General features: G+C 51.6%; 8 protein-coding genes and 1 non-coding gene across 9 annotated transcripts; 7 read left to right on the top strand and 2 right to left on the bottom strand.

The window, feature by feature from the left end:
- Nucleotides 1-263: 263 nt before the first annotated feature.
- Nucleotides 264-1,223, top strand: N0V96_008949 (uncharacterized protein; the record flags this gene model as incomplete). Its single annotated transcript, XM_053188889.1, has 2 exons — nt 264-564; nt 634-1,223. 2 exons carry the CDS (start codon nt 264-266, stop codon nt 1,221-1,223), a joined length of 891 nt encoding a protein of 296 aa, XP_053053655.1.
- Nucleotides 1,224-2,388: 1,165 nt separating this feature from the next.
- Nucleotides 2,389-3,303, top strand: N0V96_008948 (uncharacterized protein; the record flags this gene model as incomplete). The annotated part of the gene is made up of 1 exon (XM_053188888.2): nt 2,389-3,303. The coding sequence occupies one exon, from the start codon at nt 2,389-2,391 to the stop codon at nt 3,301-3,303; it is 915 nt and encodes a 304-aa protein (XP_053053654.2).
- A 1,581-nt stretch (nt 3,304-4,884) lies between these two features.
- Nucleotides 4,885-5,576, top strand: N0V96_008947 (uncharacterized protein; the record flags this gene model as incomplete). Its single annotated transcript, XM_053188887.2, has 2 exons — nt 4,885-5,215; nt 5,299-5,576. The coding sequence occupies 2 exons, from the start codon at nt 4,885-4,887 to the stop codon at nt 5,574-5,576; spliced, it is 609 nt and encodes a 202-aa protein (XP_053053653.1).
- A 552-nt stretch (nt 5,577-6,128) lies between these two features.
- On the top strand, nt 6,129-9,099 carry N0V96_008946 (uncharacterized protein; the record flags this gene model as incomplete). Its single annotated transcript, XM_065758495.1, has 3 exons — nt 6,129-6,214; nt 6,565-7,099; nt 7,285-9,099. The coding sequence occupies 3 exons, from the start codon at nt 6,129-6,131 to the stop codon at nt 9,097-9,099; spliced, it is 2,436 nt and encodes an 811-aa protein (XP_065612888.1).
- Nucleotides 9,100-9,414: 315 nt separating this feature from the next.
- On the top strand, nt 9,415-9,498 carry N0V96_008945. The gene has a single exon. It is a non-coding gene; the product is annotated as a tRNA-Gln (tRNA).
- Nucleotides 9,499-10,091: 593 nt separating this feature from the next.
- Nucleotides 10,092-10,755, top strand: N0V96_008944 (uncharacterized protein; the record flags this gene model as incomplete). Its single annotated transcript, XM_053188885.2, has 4 exons — nt 10,092-10,270; nt 10,349-10,404; nt 10,478-10,644; nt 10,726-10,755. The coding sequence occupies 4 exons, from the start codon at nt 10,092-10,094 to the stop codon at nt 10,753-10,755; spliced, it is 432 nt and encodes a 143-aa protein (XP_053053651.2).
- Nucleotides 10,756-11,196: 441 nt separating this feature from the next.
- Nucleotides 11,197-13,713, bottom strand: N0V96_008943 (uncharacterized protein; the record flags this gene model as incomplete). Its single annotated transcript, XM_065758494.1, has 6 exons — nt 11,197-11,693; nt 12,137-12,410; nt 12,490-12,584; nt 12,657-13,028; nt 13,091-13,521; nt 13,610-13,713. The coding sequence occupies 6 exons, from the start codon at nt 13,711-13,713 to the stop codon at nt 11,197-11,199; spliced, it is 1,773 nt and encodes a 590-aa protein (XP_065612887.1).
- Nucleotides 13,714-15,236: 1,523 nt separating this feature from the next.
- N0V96_008942 (uncharacterized protein) lies at nt 15,237-16,100 on the top strand (the record flags this gene model as incomplete). The annotated part of the gene is made up of 1 exon (XM_053188883.1): nt 15,237-16,100. The coding sequence occupies one exon, from the start codon at nt 15,237-15,239 to the stop codon at nt 16,098-16,100; it is 864 nt and encodes a 287-aa protein (XP_053053649.1).
- Nucleotides 16,101-17,910: 1,810 nt separating this feature from the next.
- PUT1_5 (proline dehydrogenase) lies at nt 17,911-18,955 on the bottom strand (the record flags this gene model as incomplete). Its single annotated transcript, XM_053188882.2, has 2 exons — nt 17,911-18,724; nt 18,774-18,955. The coding sequence occupies 2 exons, from the start codon at nt 18,953-18,955 to the stop codon at nt 17,911-17,913; spliced, it is 996 nt and encodes a 331-aa protein (XP_053053648.1).
- Nucleotides 18,956-20,490: the final 1,535 nt, after the last annotated feature.

Raw genomic sequence — 20,490 nt, 5'->3', positions numbered from 1 at the left:
AGTCTTTGGGTTGCTTCTTTCAGATTCTCAGAGAAAGGGACTCGGCCAATAATCACTAATCTCTTCATATAATTCGCACGACGCCGTAAATGACTTGGTTTATAAGCAAGTAACGACGGGTATCCTTGCTTTGTGGAACAACAGTTTGTATTTAAAGCAACAGGCCACTGCTAAGCAAGACCGGTTCATCCAAAGTCTCTCATCAAACAATCAGTTCCTCAAATCCTCGTGTCAAGCTGTCTGCTAGTCTCTCAAAACTCATGATGCATTCTTTCATCTTCTCTGGCCTGGCTTTTGCTGCTACTTTAGTACGACCCGTATACACCATAGGCCTTCCCAACTACACCGGATTAAAGACAACCCAAAATGGCAGCGTTCTGACGGTGACTTTTCACAACCCGTCGTCACCTATTAACTTGTGGAACCTGGATACACAGAACGACTTGACCGATCTGGTTTCTCGCCTCCAAGGTGATAATGAAACTAAGGTCGTCATCTTCAACAGCGATGTTCCTAGATTCTTCATGGCCCATCTAGATCTCTCCCTGCCTGAGCTGGCAGATCGTAAGTGCACCCGAGAAACAAGATTCACGGTCCTATAGCCTTCATGGCACAATCGCTGACACCTTGAAGCTGCCTTTGGCAAAGAATTTGGAACCCTCATCTACAACGTCTCTCAATTGCACCAAGTCACCATCGGGGCTGTAGAAGGTCGCGCCCGTGGTGCCGGTAACGAGTTTCTTGTGTCTCTCGATATGCGTTTCGCCACAAGGGGCGAGAGCCTCTTCGGTCAACCAGAAGTCGGAAGCGGCTTGTTCCCTGGCGGCGGCGGCAGCCAGTTCCTCCCAGGCTTAATCGGTAGAGGCCGCGCCATGGAGTACGTCCTGAGCTCCAACGACATCACTGCAGAGGACGCCGCGAACATCGGATGGATTAACAAGGCATTCGACACCTCTGCTGAAATGTACGGCTACATTGAAAAGCTCACGCAGCGCTTCAGCTGGTTCCCTCTATCGGCTCTCAGCGGTGGTAAGAAGACGATCAACAGAGCTTCGGCGCCGTCGCTTGAGCAGGTCATTGAGGATACCAAGGAGTTCTTCCAGCAACAATTGGATACGGAGGCGCAGGATATTGCGAAGAGGTCGGCATTGTTGTCTCGCAATGTTTCAGCCGTGGAGTTGGAGCTGAACTTGCCTGAGACGATTGCCCGTCTCTACACCTAAGGAGGAAAATCAGTTTGAACGGATTGTGTTGTGTAAGAGGTTCGGGACTTTGTCTACCTCAACAGTGTTGTTGATGACTCATTTTCGGAAATTTCTTCAAGTCTCACTTTGGAAGCCTGAAGTATTGGTAGATAGTTCATGAAAATAAGCTGATGCTAAGTCTTCATTTCCATCACCTTAAAGTAGTCCGTAATCTTTTGTCGCCATGTCATTCGCCACGTCATCTCGTGCTTTACGTAAAGTACCCGTGCTACCGAGCCTCCATGATTTCATCTATTGTAATCTGATATTTTCGATACCGAATGTTGACCCATGGGTACTCCTAGGTCGGGGATTGTCGTGATCACGCAAAATGTCAATGAAATTGCGCCCCGGAATGTATGTCACCAAAATCGTAAGTCAGAACCACCTCTAGGTCAACAAAGAAGATGTTACTCTGAGGATTCAAGGGACACCCATTGGATTCTTTTGGCCAATTGGCACGCAGGTATCGATTGGCTTGATCAAAATTCTGTCCTGTTGTAATACGCGGGAGCAACTCGGGCCCTCCGACTAATACACCCGACCCAGCTGCAGTCAGCGTCAGCTGAAAATGATTAGTGAACGCGTCGTGTTGGCCTGATAGAGTCGGACCAATGCAAGTTCCGTTTCCACATTCGTTGATCACCGACTACGGGGCGCATGCCAAACCAAGATAAGTCCCAATTCCGCAGATGCTTTTCATTCTTTGTGAAGTATCAAATCTCGGCCAATGGTCTTAATTTGTGGTCTGGTGACCAGATTGGTCAGCGAGCTTTCAGCTCAGCGCCGGCTTTCCAAGCTCTTCGATAGCTACACGGCCACAGCTATGAACGATGCAGCAAAAGCAAAGTCTCCGAGACAAGGCACCATGTTGACCAATCAGCTGGCACTGGTCGCGGCTTCGAGAGTTTGTCAATTAGTATAATATGACCCATTGGCTCTGCTGACCATCGCTGCTTTGCAGAGATTCACACGACCACGTTGGCATTCATGATACCCCTTCAGCTAATTATGTCCATTCGAAGCATCATCGAATCAACATACCCAGTTTCGTCGGTGCCACATAACAACCCGCCATCGCACCCATTCATTCTGTCACGAATTCGCCCCAGCTGAATACTTTAGCTCACATCTTGACACCATCATGACATTCTCCCCAGAGAAGGACATACCAGACCTGGCCGGCAAGGTCATTATTGTCACAGGTGGCAGCAGTGGTCTCGGGAAAGAAAGCGTTATTCAGCTGGCGAAGCATAACCCCGCGGCAATCTACCTCACAGCCAGGACAGAAGCCCGTGGCAATGCCGCCATCAAGGAAGTGGAGCAAGCCGTGCCAGCAGCCAAGAACAAGATCAAGTACCTCGAGCTAGATCTGGGCTCTTTCGCGTCGATCAAGAAGTCCACCGACGCTTTCCTCACCTCAGCCGACCGTCTCGACATCTTGATGAACAACGCTGGTCTGATGGCTACACCACCAGGTCTAACAAAGGATGGATACGAAGTTCAGTTTGGATCAAATTACATGGGTCCGGCTCTGTTCACCAAGTTGCTGCTTCCGATTCTCAACAAGACGGCCGAACAGCCCGGATCCGATGTTCGCGTCGTCAACTTGAGCTCAGAACTTTTCAAACAAGCGCCTTCGGAGGGGATTCTTCTGTCAAAGTGTAAGACCCCGCTGGACGACATTTCCAGCCTGGCTCGCTACGGCCAGTCCAAGCTCGCAGACTACTACCACACCCGCACGCTGAGCCAGCTATACCCCTCCATCAAGTTCGTCGCAGTCCACCCCGGAGTCGTGAACACCGGTCTCTTTGACGACTTCAGGAAGAGAAGGCCCTGGGTCGGTGGAGTAATCAGTGTGCTTGGGTCGATCTTCCTGACTGACGTCCACGCGGGTGCGCGAGCTCAGCTTTGGGCCAGCACGGCTGCGAGTACAAGTGTGAAGAGCGGAGGATTCTATAATCCAAAGTTCAAGGAGTATAAAGAGGCGAATCTGTATGAGGATAAGGCGGCTCAGGAGTTGTGGGATTGGACTGAGAAAGAGCTTGAGGGTCATTGATCTGCTTCATCTGAATACATTCCTTTCCTATTTCAGCCGAGCGGCGGAGTACGTGAAGGATGAAGGGCACGCCTGTCAAATATCTAACTCATAGTTTGCTAGATATCTCGCGATGATAAATGTGGAGGTAATTTAAGAAGGGAGTCACAACTAATCTGGAAGTATTCCAACGTCATTTGCCTTGTATTCGTTTATGGAAACTTCTGAATAAAGAAAAATAGAGAAATACTGGAGACTGGTGGATGGACAGTTGCTACTGAGTAAACGACAGCACCTATCAACAACTTAGGAGAAGTTTCTATCTTTTGAGAACTTCGTCTTGTCCGGTGTCTCTGACAGCAAGGCTCTGCTTCGAAATGAATTGCCTCAAGTCAAGAACAGGCATAACACCTGAATAATAGTGCGGCATGCGAGAGAGTATGAAATTTGATGGGTTGATTTAGTGAGCCTAGTATTTCGTTGGGTTATCAAGGCTCTATTTGAATGTGTTGCTGAATTCCGACAGCTCCTTGAGTAGTTCAATTGACCCGTTCTTGCATAAATGGTGAAATACTTTTATGGAATTTGCGTTTGATGTTACCAATAATCCTCGATACCATCTTGGTCCATCATCGAGAGAGATCGTGAAAGAATACACATGACAGACCCTCTTATCACGAGCATCTGGCCGTGGGAGCCAACTGTGCCTTGAAGTGTCTCAGCCACGCATTGCTCAAATGGGGCTGACTGAGGCGCTGTAGAACTACTCTTTAGATGAGTGGCTGGAGTGACCACGCGCCACCTATTTGTGGCTGTGTCAAACTTTGATCAGATTTGTTGCTCGGTTTCGGCCTCGGATGAGATGGTATCTTCATATGCCCAAGCTACATGCAACTTGGCCAATGGATATTCCCAAAGGTATGTAGTTTGGTAAATAGTCACGACTTCCCAAGAGCTGCTCTGAATCCTTTAACCGACGGGCAAGTTGCGAGTCGGAGATAATGTGGCGTACGCTGCCCCTCTTCTACCGCGAAGTAGCGCCCGATCACAGCTAATTAGCGTGAGACTCGCCCATTCCTTTGAGACGTCAAACGGGAAGAAGAAGGGTCTGATCTCTGCATTGCTCGAGCTTCCCTACGCATTGCCAATGGACAGACTGCTTCATCCTTTGACGTCATCGCGAGCCTAATTTGACTGTCTGACATCTAGCTCTCAAGTATTCAACGAACGAGCTCCTTGTGCCCCTCACCTCATCATCCCTTCTCTCAGGTACTTGTGCTGTGTCTCATCGCCCTGTGAACCCGCGGAACCGACTGGTGGCGCTAAGCAATAAGCACTGCCCCCAATGGTCTACTCAGCCGCAGGCAGCCAGCAGATCTTCAAAGTGTCGAGGTTCAAGCTGACTGTAGGAGCTTTGGTGCGCCTGAGCTTTCACATGCGCCTTACTTAAAACCAGTCGTCATCCCTCGTCTCCGCTGCGTGAAGGGTTTCGAAAGATAAGTCCTTCCGCCAACCTCCGTTGCGTCCTCGAAATTCACGACAAGGAACGGATCAAAAAGACCCAGAAATATCCCTCCAGCAAAAGCACACCAAATACGCACCATGGCTGCCCCAGCAGTCCACACCCTGCCTCAAGCCGGAAATTCGGTCGGCATCTTCCCGCAATTGACGGCGCGTCAGAGTGAGACCCTCGTGTTGAAGGAAAAGATCCTCTCCATCACCGGCGACAGCTTCGACATCAAACTCGCCAATGGCCAGCCGATCCTTCGGGTGCAGGGCAAGGCGCTGTCCATCTCGGGCCGCAAAGCAGTCTACGACATGTCGGGGAACCACCTGTTTGATATCGTCAAGGAGCACCTGCACCTCCACACGACATTTGCGGCGCAGGACCCCAAGGGAAACAAGATTATGGAGGTGAAGAACAGCTTTGCGCGTGAGTTTACAGTCCTTTATCCCTACCTTACCTAGGGCTTGTAAAACCGGATGAAAGTAGCTAATCATGTGGGGTTGCACCAGTCATCGGCTCAAAAGCCACCGCGACATTCGTCTCACCGCAGACAGGAAAGACGGAGTCGCTCGAGATGAAGGGCAATTGGCTGTCGACACAGGCCGATATTGTTGATACGAATACCGGTCAGGTGCTGGGCCGAATCGACAGGAACATGCTCCGGGCGCGCGACTTCTTCGGTGGCAAGCAGACGTACGCGCTCACGGTAGCGCCCGGGGTAGATATGGCGCTCATGTGTGCGTTGTGCATCTGTCTGGACGAGAAGAAGAATGACAATAAGGGTTAAGAGAGAGGCGAAGGGAGACAAGCACTTGCCCTGTGCTCTTGATGACTTATGCGTCGTTTTTGTACTTATGATTGCGATTGATACCTAGTTGAAGAGAAGTTTACATGTTCCGAAATTCCGAGTAACTATCTTCTATGGCCGCCATCCTTGCAGCAAGAACTTGTCACAGGTGTGAGAGACCCCGGCAACGGACGGCATCGGGAGAAAAACGACTTTCCTTTATGTTCTCATCCCCACAAGTCAGTCAGATTCCCGGTTTGTCGTCTTCTGCTGTATGAGCAGCATGCAAATGATGTTCCGGACCTCTTTCATCGGCTCGGTTCGGTACGGAGAGCAATTCAGCACCGTTTCGCCGCGATGAAGTGCCGATAAAAGTGCTTCAGACAGCCGGCATGCTACCCCGAACAGTCTTCCCCGCGCATTTCCCCACAAACAAACGCCTGGGTCCGGGGAACTTGTACCTAGCGCGCCTGATCGGGATGTTCGTCTGCGAGCAAGCCCAACCAAGCGGTTCCTTTTGTGGATTCTGCGAGGGTTCTTATGGTGATCGAAATGGCACTGCTAAGCACACGAGACGAAGACGAGAACGCTCTGCTCGGCCACCGATGGCCCGAGCAGTCATACTTTCAGGCGCGAGGGTGACGCGACATAATCTGCTCGGTGTGGATCATGCGAATATTTCAGACTACAAGACGACGCCCGCAAGCCGAGGAAATTGGGCCCGGAATGATCGTTGTCGTTGAGCCTGTCGTTGCGACAAGAGATTTTTGCTGCTTCTCACTTGTAAAACATCGTTTGGGTCACTTCTGCCCATAGCACTGGGTTCAAGACGTAGGAATGGCAGTCTCATGTTTGTTGCTAGCGCTCGCAGCCAGTGCTGCCGGTGTTGCCGCCAGGGTTTCAAGCAGCAACTCTACGACGAGGTATGACACCTAGACCTACTATCTCCCACGCAAAGAGCCCATTTCTAACTTCAAATTTTGATCAGAAGCTTCACGGCCAAAGGGATCGCTACAGGCACGGCAGCACAGCTCCAAACGGAGCCGTTCGTCCCATTCTCGCTGAGCCCGGAAATCCCGCTAGCCACCTTGGATTACGGAGCCGAGAGAGCGGGTTATCCGATCTTTGAAGTCTCGGCCCTCAGCGCCCCGGCCCAGATCGAGGTTAAGTACACGGAGCACTATGACGGACTCGACCATCCGTTCGGGGACGGGCCATACACCTTCTCCAACCAGTTGAGCAACAGCTTCCGCGTCGAGACTTTCAACATCACGTCCGTCGGCCGAGTTCAATCCCCACTCATTCAAGGAGGGCAGAAATGGCAATCCATCAGACTCTTGACGAACGGCACCGTTTCGTTTTCTAGCGTGGGCTTCGAGGCGACGATTGATACCATTGAACCAGAGGAGTTACCTGGGCAGTTTGAGAGTGACGATGTGATCCTGAATGAGGTCTGGAAGCTCGGTGCTCGGGCAGCCACGGCGGCTTGCTTTGATAAGGGAACGCAAAAGACAATTTGGGAAGTAACTAAAGAGAACGGGGTGTTTGCTCGTAGCACCAGGCCCTCGGTGACATATAAGGGCACAACGTGGAGCAATTACACACTTGAGTTCGATACCAAGATCGAGAGGGGAGGGAGCTGGTGGGTAACGGTGAGTTTGACCTCATGTACGTTCAGGAGAGAGCTAGATGCTGATGAGATACCCAGGGAGGAGTTATTGCCGGCAATGGATACACCATGCTCCTCACCGGCGAGCTTCCCGAGTCGAGCACATTCGCCAACGTCAACAAGACTCTGACACCGCCCAACACTATCTCGTTGGCATACGGACCGGATTTTGTGAACCAGACAACGCTCACAAGCTACTTGCTCGATGTCTTTGATGTTCCTTTCACAGTGAAGGAGAACGAGTGGTACCGCATCAAAGCCTCCATGGCTCCCACCGGCCACTTAGCGGTCTCAATCAACGACACCCAAATCCTCAACATCTCACGGTCTGACTACCCGTGGGCTCTCAGCTCCGGCACAGTCTCCTACTCGGGGTCCCCTGACTTCAGCGGCTCCTTCGGCTTCGGAGCGTACCAAGACCAAGCAGCCTACTTCAAGAATGTGCACGTCTACGACACCGCCAACGGCTCCACGCTCTACTCCAACACCCTCACCGGCTGCTCGGAAGACATCCTCGCCGAATACGGAACCCAAGCCAACGGCGAAGCCGCCTGTCTTGACGGTCCGAAGCGCGACCGCCTCATCTGGCTCGGTGACTTTTACCACACGGCACGCATCATTGCTACCAGCACATCAAAGACGGAGCAGGCTAGGGGTACACTACAGCTACTACTCGATTCGCAAATCGCAAACGGGCAGATGAATATCTCACCTAATCTGGGGTACGACCTCGCCTCCGTCGCCGATGCGCTAGCGCCGGCAGAGAGCTTCGGATTACAGGACTACCAACTCCTTGGCCTGATGGCCTTCAACGACCACGTGCGTCTGACAAACGACCTCGACTGGGCGAGATCAACGTGGCCACGATGGCAGAGGGTGCTTGATTGGCTTCTGCCGCAGATTAACTCCACGACGGGCCTGTTGACTTTTGATGGAGGGTTCGCGTTCACGGGCCCGGCGGACGGGGGATCTGCCATCGGGTGCGAGGCTGTTCAGACTCTCAACGGTGCCGGCGACGTTGCTGATGCGCTCAATGATACGGCATCTGCTACTCGATACAGGGTCGCGGCGACGTCGTTGGCGACTGCGATCAACGAGCGACTCTGGAATAAAGAGGCAGGCGCGTACGGTCTTTCGGTGGCTGACCTGGACGGCATCTCGGTGGCAGCGACAGCCTTCTGCATCACTTCAGGCGTAGCGAACGCAACGCGCGCATCGCGGTCTCTTGCCGCTGTATCCCGCTTGAAGCTGGGCCCGGGATACAAGGATACCTCGGCGGTCAGTTCCAACGACTCGAGCGTCAACATCTCCCCCAACACCAATGGTTTCCTGCTGGAGGCGCTGTTCGTCGGCAACGAGACGAAGGCCGCGAAGGAGTTGATGGAGAGTCTCTGGGGCGCGATGTTGCCTGGCGAGACGACCCCAGGGCAGAACAGGAGTGCGGTCGGCGCGAGCTGGGAGTACGTCAACGCTGCGACGCAACAGCCCGGCTTGGGACTATTCACGAGCCTGAGTCATCCGTGGGGCGGCGCTGCGACGTATGTGTTGACTGAGTGGGCTGCAGGACTGCGGGCTGCTACGGGTGTTGATGGGTTTGGGTATAGGAACTGGGTGGTTTCGCCTGCGAGTGGTGTTGAGATGGGGCTGAAGAGGGCGAGCGCCAAGGTTGTCACTGCGTTTGGAGGCGAGTTGAGTGTTGAGTGGAGGGTGCGTGATTGTGATATTGGTGTTACTATTCGGGCACCGGTCGGTACGCAGGGACGGTTTGTTTATGGAAACGAGAGCATCGCGTTGCATGGGAGGTCTCAGTATCAGTTTACCGTCGACGCGTCGCTTGATAATGGTTTTGTCTAGACTAGCTCAGCCAACTTAGCTCAATATGGCGATGAGTTCAGAGCGAAACATAGAAATTGATTGCTGAGGAAGTTTGTTACCCACTTGTCTGGATGTAGTGTATCCAGTCTTCCAACTAGTCTGGAGTCGTGACGTCGTAGATAGCAATCGAGGTTTGGACGATCAGTCACGGTGTGATTCCCCGTCTGACGCGTCTGTGCCGTTTGGTCATAGCCGAGACACAGTCAACGCTTAGTCGTTCTTATTGTGGATTCTCGCTTGGAAGTGGCATCGACTGGCCTCCACTCAGGCGATGGGTCAACAAGACCAACTAGAGGTTGTATAGTGTAGCGGTTATCACTCCAGATTTTGATCGTATCAAAACTTCTGGTAACCCCGGTTCGAACCCGGGTACGACCTGACATGTTATGACAGCTTATTGTGGCCGTCTCCTCTTTTACATTTTTGCAACATGGAATGCATGCGATTAATCTCAGTATCAATCACCCAGGTAACGACTTGCATGCACAAGTAATGCAATATGAAGGCAGTATTATGCTCTGTATGTCATTATCGGTGAAGTAGCTGATAAACTATGCCTCCATCGCGAGCCGACTTCATGGACTTAATTGCATGTCGTCGTTGGTGACAGTAGCAGGGTAGATTCGAGTACCTTGTACCTTACTTGACGACTTGAACATGAATCAGCAATTGAAAATATGGCCAATTATGAATCAGAAGACTTTTTCAATGAACATTCCTCCCCCCTGTGATTTCTCAGCGTATCGCGAGAACATTGAGATGGGAATAGGTTCCCGGTTCTGATGGTCCGCCGGCATCACCGGTTACTTTCGGCACCAAATTCCGGCATCGGAGCTGCCAAACATAGACCGTGCCCCGCCACTCCCCCTCAAACTCCGAACTCGAACCGTCCCACCTCCGCACTTCCCGGTCACATGACGCCGTGATTGATATCCCCCGTGTGAAGCTTTCCCCTCCCTGGTGCTGCGATAATGTCAATGTCTGCCAGAATTCTCAGAGGCAGCTTCGTCCCCGCAGTTCGGAGACCTTTTGTTACTACCAGACCCGTCTCTTCACCATTCAATCGCTACCGCACAATGGCTACCAAGGAGTTCCTCTGCATCCTTCCCGACAAGCCCGATGCGCTTGCCCGGCGCTTGGAGGTCAGACCGTATGTAACCTAGTTGTTGGAACAGGTCTCTTGTAAGAGGCCGAGTGTAGTTCCGGGCCGATTGCTAACCTGCCTCAGTACGCATCTCGAGAATGCCCAGGGCCACAAGAGCAACGGAAAGATTGCTGTCGGTGGTACGTATCCAGGCTTCACCTCCCATCCCTCCTTCGGCGTTCGTCACGATATTCGTTCTCATGAATATGATAGGCGCCATGTTTGAGAAGGAACACCCCGTTGAAGGCCAGACCCCCGGTTTCAAGGGCAGCGTCATGATCTACACCGTCAAGGACGCTGATGAAGCCTGGGAACTCATCAGAGGCGACGTCTATGCTAAGAACGACGTCTGGGATCTCGAGAAGGCTCAGGTCATTCCCGTAAGTTGACGTTCTACTCTTAGATTTAACTACCTACAAATAGTTGTGAAGCACCAAGCTGACATAGAATGTTCGATATAGTTCAAGTCGGCTATTCGCGAGTCTTTGTGAACTATCAATGTCTGAGTATGCTAGCAAATCTGTAGTTCACGATGTTGGATCCAACGTATTCGGCCAACTGAATACACAGAAAGCCAATATGAGTGCCTCCAACGCCGTTTCTGTCACCAGCACAGCAGGTGCCTTCCTAGGTCGGTTGGTCAGGTCGATCTGGCTTGGTGGTGGAGTGACTTAAGGTCAACAATCAACTACGCCCACAGCCTACTCGACGACAGGGTTACCGAGAGTACCAGAGTTCTACTCCTAGCATAAGCACCAAGAGATGTAGCCCCACCGGGGATGATGTCTTTCTTTCATTATGCCGAGAGCAATCCTCGAGTAGCATATGATTGGGACAGAGACGATACCATAAAAATAGACCACTAAAGAGCCGTTCGTTGCCATTGTCCTACCCCGTTTGTCATTCAACTTTTGATTACCGTAAGTAAGCCATTATCTTCTGTCACCATCCCCATCAACAGATTGAATCAAGTCCTCCACATCCAACCTCTCCGCTAAATCCAGTAACGCCTGCGGAGAAAGACCGCCCATCCCGCTCGTATCAAAGATATCCCACCCAGCCTCCTCCATCTGGTCCAAGAATGACCCATGCTCGTGCCCGTGCCCATGATGATGTTGAGAATGGTGATGCGCCGCACTCGTTGGCGGCGGCGTCGGCGGCTCCTCGCCCACAGGCGTCAACGCAGACATGATGTGCTCCAACTGACTCAGCTCCAGCTTCCTCAGTGGCGCCACAAGACTCCCCTTTGAAATCATCTTGTCTAGCACACATTTGATATTCTCGCACCACGAATCGTCGTGCAGGAGGGAGGGGCTGATGACCCGGATGAGGTAGAGGAGGAATGCGGAGGAGAAGGCGTCTTCGAGCTGGAAGGGGAGGAAGGCTTCGAGGAGGTCTTCGTCGCCTAGCACGCGGAGGGTTCGGAGGACTGTTTGCGCTGAGTCAACGCAGGATTGGAGAAGGGATGCGACTGGTGGTGTTAGAGAGACTGTTTGTGGGTATCTCGTGTGGCTGTCAGAGTGTTCAATATGCATGTGGAGGGCGCACATGACCAGTGGTCGAGTTGTCAGGACAACGCACTTCTAGAATTAGCAATGGCAATGGAACAGTGTGTGGAAGTAGGGCACTTACATGGTGGTAAGATAGGATGAGTCGCAATGCCATCCTAGAAGCTCGGCTGACTGAACCTTGAAAGTGGGTGTCGAGGAGTGCGGTAAGATCTCGTGATAATCTGGCTAGGTCTCTCAGGATAGACTGGGTATTGGGAACCAATGAGCCATCAAACTCTTTGCCCACGCCGTAAATAGCTAGTTACATCATGTCAGTAACCCGGGGCTTCCTCTTACGTCGTTTCGTGGCCGAGAAACTCACTTGTAAGAATACGAGCCATGAGCCGCGATAGCCGTACATGGAGAGTCATATTCAGTGCGTCAAGGGAGTTATCCATCTGTGAAGGAAGCTTCACAGTGATATCCTCGTCCCGAATTGAAGTCGGCGCTCCCATCAAGGCTGAGAACTCCCTGTCTAGGGTGTACACCACCCAGAAGACAATGTTGCAGCGTCTCGAGTACTCACGCCCGACAACTTCTTCGGGCATATGCCTGTAGATGCCCTCAACGATGCCGATTCGTAGTGCTTGTCCGATCTAGAATCTCATTAGTACCTATCTTCTAGCGACCTCAAGCCATGAGAAAGCCAAAGTAGGAAGGGATCCAGGGTCTTACATGTTGATACGCAGCCAACCTCATATCCAAACACTGAAAATACAATGCAGCCAGAGCAAGTGCCTGGATAGCCGGAATCGTATCCGGGTTGAGCCCTGATAGATCTGGCAGCAACGACATGGCCCTTGCAGCGTATTGTACCCCCGGTGGCGCCGTATGTGAGGTACTATTAACAACGAATGCCTTGCCGAAAGCCAAAACTAAGAGGTACTGCGCATACCACAACCTTGCCGAGCTAGCCTTGCCTGCGGGGTCCTCGTACAGCTCATGGAGGTTCTTGAGAAAAGACGGCTCGTCAATCACATAGAAGACGGCGCCGAGGTAGAACTTGACGGTGTTGAAGAGGAACAGGGCGTAGTCTAACGGCGGGAGGTTGGATACGTCGGGTGTATCGGTGGCACCTAATGGCGTCCATTGCATCCTGAACGCGCCCTCATGTGGGAGGTGCCATGGGTCGGGGGCTGCCTCTGGTAGGCGTTTACCCAGGAGGGCTAAGACTCGTCGGCAGAATGACCATGACGATGTTGGGCCCATGTACCCTGTGAACATGTGAGTATTAAGTCAACTCACTCAGTACTAGAACAAATAGCATATGACTTACAGTATCGTTCCCCGACCTTGGCAAAGGTGTAGTCGTTATCCACCAGCGGGTTTTGCCTAAACCCTGGGCCAAAGTCGCCGTGATCCCCCTGACTCGAACGGGCATATCCTACTTCAGTATCCGGCTCGGATGCCGGAGGGCCTGTCGGTTGTGGACTGTCTACGAAGTTGACAGCGTCAATAAGAGTTGACTTGTCTGATTGCACAAACTCAACGACAAGCGACGAGCACGACTCACCATGGCTCGGCGTCTCCAACTGCCCGGTATTATCTTCAGCCTGAGCAAGAGAAGTATGATGCGGCGTCGCATACGCATCCGCATCCGCATACCGACTCTGCACGTCCTCGACGTCGTCTCCCCGGCTCAGAGCTCTCGTCGAGCGGTCTGAGCCTGGATGCTCACTGTTCCGGTTCTGAAGCTCCCGGAGGTAACTGGAAAGTGGAGTCAGTCAGTTGTTGTTGTTTCTCATCCCGACAACTGCCTGCACTGCACGCGCACGGGTTCGTTCCGACAACTCACCTTTCCGGCACCGATATCCTCTTATCCTCAACAGCAAAGATGCATCTATGCTTCTTTCGATCGCAACGTGTACAAGGCTGAGAGCCGGAGCACTTGACCTTCATTACCCGACATCTTTCGCAACTTTTTGTTTTGGTCGCAAGTCAGCCTTCAGCCAAAGAACACGAAACTCCTCCGAGCATCGGAACGCCCGGGCCCCCTCTCTTTCACACAGAAACGCACGCTTTTTGGCATTTTTTGGTCACTTTGTATTGTCCCTGGCTTAATTGCGGCATGGCGGACGGTTCTCGTGGGGCCAATTCGATAACTTCATGTCTCTCGCTCTCTCTCTCGTTTGCTGAAATTTGGGTAGTCTTCGCAGTGACCTTGGGTCCCTTTGATATGTCGGAGCAGGGTTCCGACAAGTTTTATATGTGCGCAGCTTGGCCTCTTTATTGGCACTGGCAAATTTGGGGGCAGACTGTCCGCTAGTGCGAGACCGCAAGATGGCTTATCAGCCAGGTGTTGGGGTCGATGACTCGCCGTAGATAGCCGAGAGAGGGTCTTTGCGGTCCTTGCGCTTTTGTTATCTTTAGAATACTTGCTCTTTTACCCCACAGTGTCTACGGATGTTCGTCCGTTCATGGTCTCCGGAGGCACCGGAGTCGATATGGATGACGGAGAACGTAACATCTGCTAAGCTGCCCGCTTCATCGCGGGGAAGATCGGCACGTGTGTGCCAAACGTCAAGGGATATGGAGAATCTGCCAGAAATCCGGGGTTGAACGATCACGAGACCATTCTGACTTCGAGGGGTAGGCTTGCAAGGGAGAAGAGGCGTTGATGAAGTCATTAGCCCGGCCCAAGCAGGTGGTCCAAGCCATGGAGTAAACCAGATGAAGGTCGAACCTATAGGTATTTGCATCCCAAAGTACACATCCAGATGAACATCGCACTCTCATTTGGAAGCAGATCATCATGCCTGGTATGAGGACTGGTATGACCTAGCATCGAGAGGCAAGCTGAAGATAGGACCGCCGAAAGAGCGAATGATGAGCCTTGACTTTATCAGTGTTGGCGGCGTGCAGTGAGCAGAGGATCCAAACCCCAGGAGTCTTCGCCGGAATAGCACCTTGGCATCGTGAGATAAACGTTGCGTAAGATCTTCAATGGCGAACATCTGGGTTGTGTTTGAGAAGGAGGCTTGGAAAGTCACCGGTTCTGCTACGGGGTGTCCGGGTTGCGTAATGTCGGATCGCGCATCCGACATTCCCCAACACACGCCAAGGTGGAGATCGGATTCGCGTTCCGACTGTTTGTTAACCAATAGCGTCATTGTGTCTTATCACTCATCCAAGACGGCTTCTTGCCAGCACGCCATGGCTAGGCGAATTGCCGACGTTGAGGAGAAGTATGTCGGGGTTTGTTACAAAGTGAACTCCGGCTGTAACCAAGATCTCTGCAATTAGAATTGAAGCAGACTTTGAAGAAATTGGGGTGACAATGAGATTTCCCTTGCTCAGGCGGTTGATCCCTACAAGGTAAGTTAGCAATAGCGCCGCGTATGGACCAAATGCTAAGTAAGCCGCCGCCCAATAGACCGCAACTCACACCGTGTATACCAGCCACCCAAGGGGGGGCATTCCGAATGTCTTCAACCAAATCAGATGAGTCCAAGGGAGCCATTGTAGAGCGTCTTGAAAACTTTGAGGAGATACAATCCAAGCGCCCGGACTTTGACCACTCGAATGCCCCAATCGAGGTCACAAAGTCCCCCGATCCGACGTGGTCTTACGGCCAGGGAGTCCGCACCCGGGAAAGCAACTCCCCTTCCCACAAGGAGGTTGACCCATACGCATCTGATCGATCAATGATCAATAACTACCGTCTTCTCGTTTCCGGAATCGCACCAAGGCCGGTTGGGTTCCTGAGCACCTTGTCAAAGGATGGCAAGAAGAACCTTGCGCCTTTTAGCTATTTCCAAGTCATTGACCATGACCCACCCATGTTCATAGTTGGCTTCTCATCAAGATCAGGTGCTATCAAAGACTCGTACCGAAATCTCAAGGAGACGGGCGAATGCGTCATCAACACAGTATCGGAAGACATGATTGAGGCTGTCAACGCAACCTCCATAGACGCTCCGCATGGAGTCTCCGAATGGGATATCTCAGGGCTGCATGAGGGAGAGACTACGACAGTGAAGCCATCGAGAGTTTTGGAATCGGTGTTTTCTATAGAAGCAAAAGTGGTGGACATCAAAGAGTTCAGTGACCACGCAAAGGATGGAAAGAGTCTCGCCGGAATGGTTCTGCTCAAGGCAACACGATTCTGGGTCATGGAGGATGCTGCTGATCCAGACTTCAGTCATATTGAGCTCGAGAAGTTGCGTCCTGTGGGCCAGCTGGGAGGAAAGTCGTATGGGCGCATCACGTCAACTTTTGAGGTGCCTCGTAGAAGATGGCAAGATGAAGAGCCGAAAAGCGAATTTCTGCAGAAACTGGACAAATAAATTACCAAATAGACCTTTTCTGTTTGCAAGAAAGTCATACAGATAATTACGTTACATCCAAGGTAGATCCCACCAACTATCTAAATCTCAGCCTCCGGGCATTCGGTGTTGCGTGCATCCATGACGACAGGGTATTTTTCAATAATATGAACTATACTCGTGTCTGCCTGCATACCTTACATGTGCTTCCACCTAGACGGTGACCATCACTGGCCCCCATCTACAAATGTGGAAAATCTTTTAGCTTGGCTATGCTTATGGCGTGTGAATGATCGATGGATGGCTTGGAAACTATAACCTGGGATTTTCCCTACCTGATTGGACGTCAGTCGAACAAGTCTTACTATGGTAGGGATTTGTTGTCCAATCAAGTGTTTTGGGGCTGGTGGTGTTGTCACATTTGACGCTGACGACAGCCTTGATGGGTGGTAAGATGAGGCTCTTATATCGCAACACTAATAAGTAGAGCCATCTCAACGCTGGCCAGGCTTAACGCTTCTTTTACGTCCACCGCCTTTATCCATCAATCGCCAAGATCTATCAAAATGACCTCCGAGGTTACCTCGACGATCCCCACCGTTACAGAAGATGCGTGGAAGTCGCTCGTCGAGCGCAGTATCAATGAATGGAATTCGCCAAGTGGGAAGATGCACGACTTCGCGATGGGATTTCTGCAGAACTACACAAGCCTAGACGATTTCCTCCGCAGTCCACGGGATCTACCACTCTTTTGGTTCTTTCAAAGGAGAGAAGCCTTTCTTTCGCAACAGGCATTCACAAAATGGAACAGAGATCGGCTCGATGACTATGTTCTTCTCCCTGCCCTCAACAACTTCGTCATGCGATCAGATTGTTTCTTCGTTAGCCACTTCTGGACCACGAGCAATGACCCGGATCCTGATGGCTCTTGTCTGCGTCTTCATCAGAGAGAGCTTGGGGCTCAGAGTTGGTCGCACATCTGGGTCGATTGGACTTGTCTGCCTCAATACCCCCGGAGCGAGAGTGAAGAGGAGTACTTCCTGCGAGGGCTGGAGACGATGCCTGGAATCATTCGAAACTGCGGTTTCTCGTGGTTCTATCCAGGGTTTGAGCCGCGACTTTGGATCCTGTATGAAATTGCAGAGTATACTCTGACCTGTGAGGGCGGAATCGAAGAGTTTGAGGATAATCAGGAATTCGTGAAGCACATTCAAGAAATGCAAAAAACCAGCGTCCGATCGGTGCTGACCAAGTATGGATACAAGTGTAGCGACGATCGGGATAAAGACTACTTGACTTCATGTCTGGAGATTCTCGTTTACCTAATTCGGTTTGGCATAGATATGGGTGAGGTCAGGAGACTAATGTCTCACGTCTTGTGGTTTACTTCCACCCCAGATATTATGTACCAGAGTAACCTCGGACTTGTGCAAATTTGGAGGTTCGAGGGGGCGCTGAATTTTCAAGGCCAACGTTACGAGTTCACACCGTTCCCCAAATGGGTAAGTTTTTCCCCGGTATCATCGAGTTAATCGTGATCACTAATGACTTCTCACAGGGAGAGGGCAAATACTCCGCCCATGCAAGGCTATTGAGAGATATCGAACCTCCTAGTTAGGCATGCACGTGTAATAATAGAGCCGTGGAAGAATGGTGAAAAAGAAGCAAGCGTGCGTGGTTCGGCAAGACATCAAATGGCCGAAGGCATGGAATTGGGCATGTAAAACGTCTTATAGTTTTCTCAGTTTTTTTTTTGAGCGTCTATTATTGGGATATCTCTAAATGAAGTCATTATGCATCGCTGGAAACAAAAGTACAACATCATGTCGGTTCAACCAAACACCCGGCGTCTCAGCTCGCTCTTCAATGAACCGAGCATATGAGCGCTCTCCGCGACAGCCCCCTTGTTCTCGACCGCCCGTCGGTGCAGGTATCCCATGCACTCTGAGACCGAACCCCACGGCAGATACTTAAATGGCTTGGGAATAGCATCTCTCTTCAACCCAGAGTCCGCCACACACGTGTCGTAGTTGTCCAGCAACTCACAGCTCAACTCGTCCGCCATACCAAACAGCTGGCCGCACTCAAGCTCAGTCGTGGCCTGGCCGTCCAGGATTCTGCGGCGGTGGGTAGAGATCGCGGTCGCGGAGCTAGCGGCGTTGTGGGTGGCGAGGAAGAGCGCGCTGGCGGGGAACTGGCACTCCTTGGCGTCTTCGGGGAGTCTCTGGCTGATGAACATGTCCGCGATGTCGTCGAAGTTGTTATCGGTATCTTGCTTGGTGTCGTGGATCAGGGATCGAACTTCGTTCTCGATGTATGCGCCGCGGACCAGCTTGACTCCCAGGCTCCAGCCCTCCTTCGCGGCAAGGGAAATGTGACGCTCGGAGTTGGCTTTGGAGCCCTTGAGATATCCCTGGATAGTGTTGTAGATCAAAGGCTTGCTCTGACGGTTGTGCTTTCTCATAAGGTCGATGGTCCACTCGTCCAGTTGCGGTTGAAGGGCTTGTTGCTCGGCATCGATCCAGAGACGAGAGCCCTGCTTGTTGGTTTCCTCGCAGAGTTCGTCCAAAGCCTTGCTCAAAACTTCGGGGATGGGTGCTTTCGCCTTCAATGCGTCTACGGAAATAGGGCCAGCACCAGTAATCCTAATCTTGTTAGCGAGAATAATCATGGATCATCTATAGGGCAACTTACTTGACGGCCAGGAAATCGCCCGGCGCCATCATGTGGAGAGTTTCGAGGTTTCCCTTCTTCCATTGGTCGACCATTTGATAGACCTCTGGTGCGTACTCTCCAGCTTTCGCTTCCGCCGCGGCTGCCTTCTTGTCCAAAACGATTTCCTTTGCGTAGTTGAGAATAACACCCTGGTACCCCATTCGCTTTACTTCAGAAACTGTCTTTGACACCTGAGGAATGTTCTCTCCAGCGCAAAAGTGGTCGTAGATAGTCCATCTGAGTAGTCGATTCAACAATGGGTTCTTATCGGGGTTGAAAAGTGCGAATTTTGTATTGGCGATAAAGTGCAGTAGAGGTAGTGCCGGCCTCATGAGAAGTGGCGTTGACATAAATTGTGTGAGAAACAGTGACCGGACCAAGGCCTTTGTTGAAAGTCTAGATAAGGGTGATTTCTTCGCAGTCGGTGTGAAAGTTCGTGGCGCTGTTGGAGACAAGGTCTGAGTCTTGGCCGCCGTGGTGCTGACATATCTAGCCGCTCCCTGCAGTCGTAGAGATCTGCAGAAAGGCATCGGCGCCCGGCTGCACGCGACGAGTCTTGCGTTCATCGTGATAGCTAGATAGGTAGACTTCAATGTTTGGCTGAGACGAGACTTGACACACTTAGAGATGGTGGGAGGGTGCCTGGGTACTTCTATTTATCGATCACGAACGGCTACGGCCGGCATAAACTTTGAATCGCGACCGAGCCATGGCATCGTGGGAGGTATGTCTCCGAGCAAGCCACCCCCCGCCGTCGGCGTTCCGATGGTGCGTCTTTGCGCACGCCCCGGAGAAGGCTAAAGGTTTACGTGTGGTATTTGCGGCTCTTCTCCATCACGGAGCACGGCGGAGCCGTCTCTGCACTGGATCCTCACTTCGCAGGTGGATAAGACAAGCCCGCCACCGACGCAAGATCAAGACATCATTGGGCCTCGATGAGATCGAAATCTAACACAAGCCCGTTATCGGAATGCTTTGAGTTTAGATCCATGAGATAAGAATGACCAAGTGACCAAAGTCGGGTGCTTAGACAATGAGGGGCGACTCCGGATGTAGCAGGTGTCGGTGCGCGAGTCCCGACATGTCGGATCCAAAAAAAAGTCGGAAGGGCTTATCTCGTCGGAAGCTCGTCCCGACAACACTAACACGCTTGATCTGCCGTAGATCATCGACTCTGTTCCACAACAGGACTCTCATCCTCAGCAGCACATTTTCTCGTCCTCTTTGTGATACATCCTATGCAATAGTTAGAAGAAGCATGAACGGTACCTGAAGTTGTGGAGGTAAGCTCCAAGCGCGTGGGCGTACGACGATGTGTCTATGCCCTTTTCCTCTACTGCCAAAGGGCTTTGCCTCTTCCCTGTACGCTACGTGATAGGTCAACCTATCATTTACATGATCCTGTCAGAAACAGAGTATCTTGTGGGCCTGTAGTTAACATGTTGGGGATGGGTTTAGCTCTACGTTCCTTAGGGGCGCACATGCTTGCGCGCCCTTGCCAACTCATGCGCGACTGAGATGTACTTTGGAAGAGGATTGAGCTTTAACGCCATTGAGCGCATGCAGCTCAATTTGGAATTTCGCTAGAAGCCTCCAATATGGAAGGTCGTGCAGGATAGTAGACTAAGTACGAAGAGAATTGGTGCGCTAAGGTAGTATGTGTGCAAGAATTATATGAACCTTACTACAAGACATT

Source organism: Colletotrichum fioriniae (assembly GCF_027942845.1).
Source record: "Colletotrichum fioriniae strain IMI 355084 chromosome Unknown scaffold_11, whole genome shotgun sequence".
NCBI classification, from domain to species: domain Eukaryota; kingdom Fungi; phylum Ascomycota; class Sordariomycetes; order Glomerellales; family Glomerellaceae; genus Colletotrichum; species Colletotrichum fioriniae.
The sequence above is the reverse complement of the archived record's forward strand: the minus strand, read 5'-3'. Positions and strand labels throughout refer to the sequence as shown.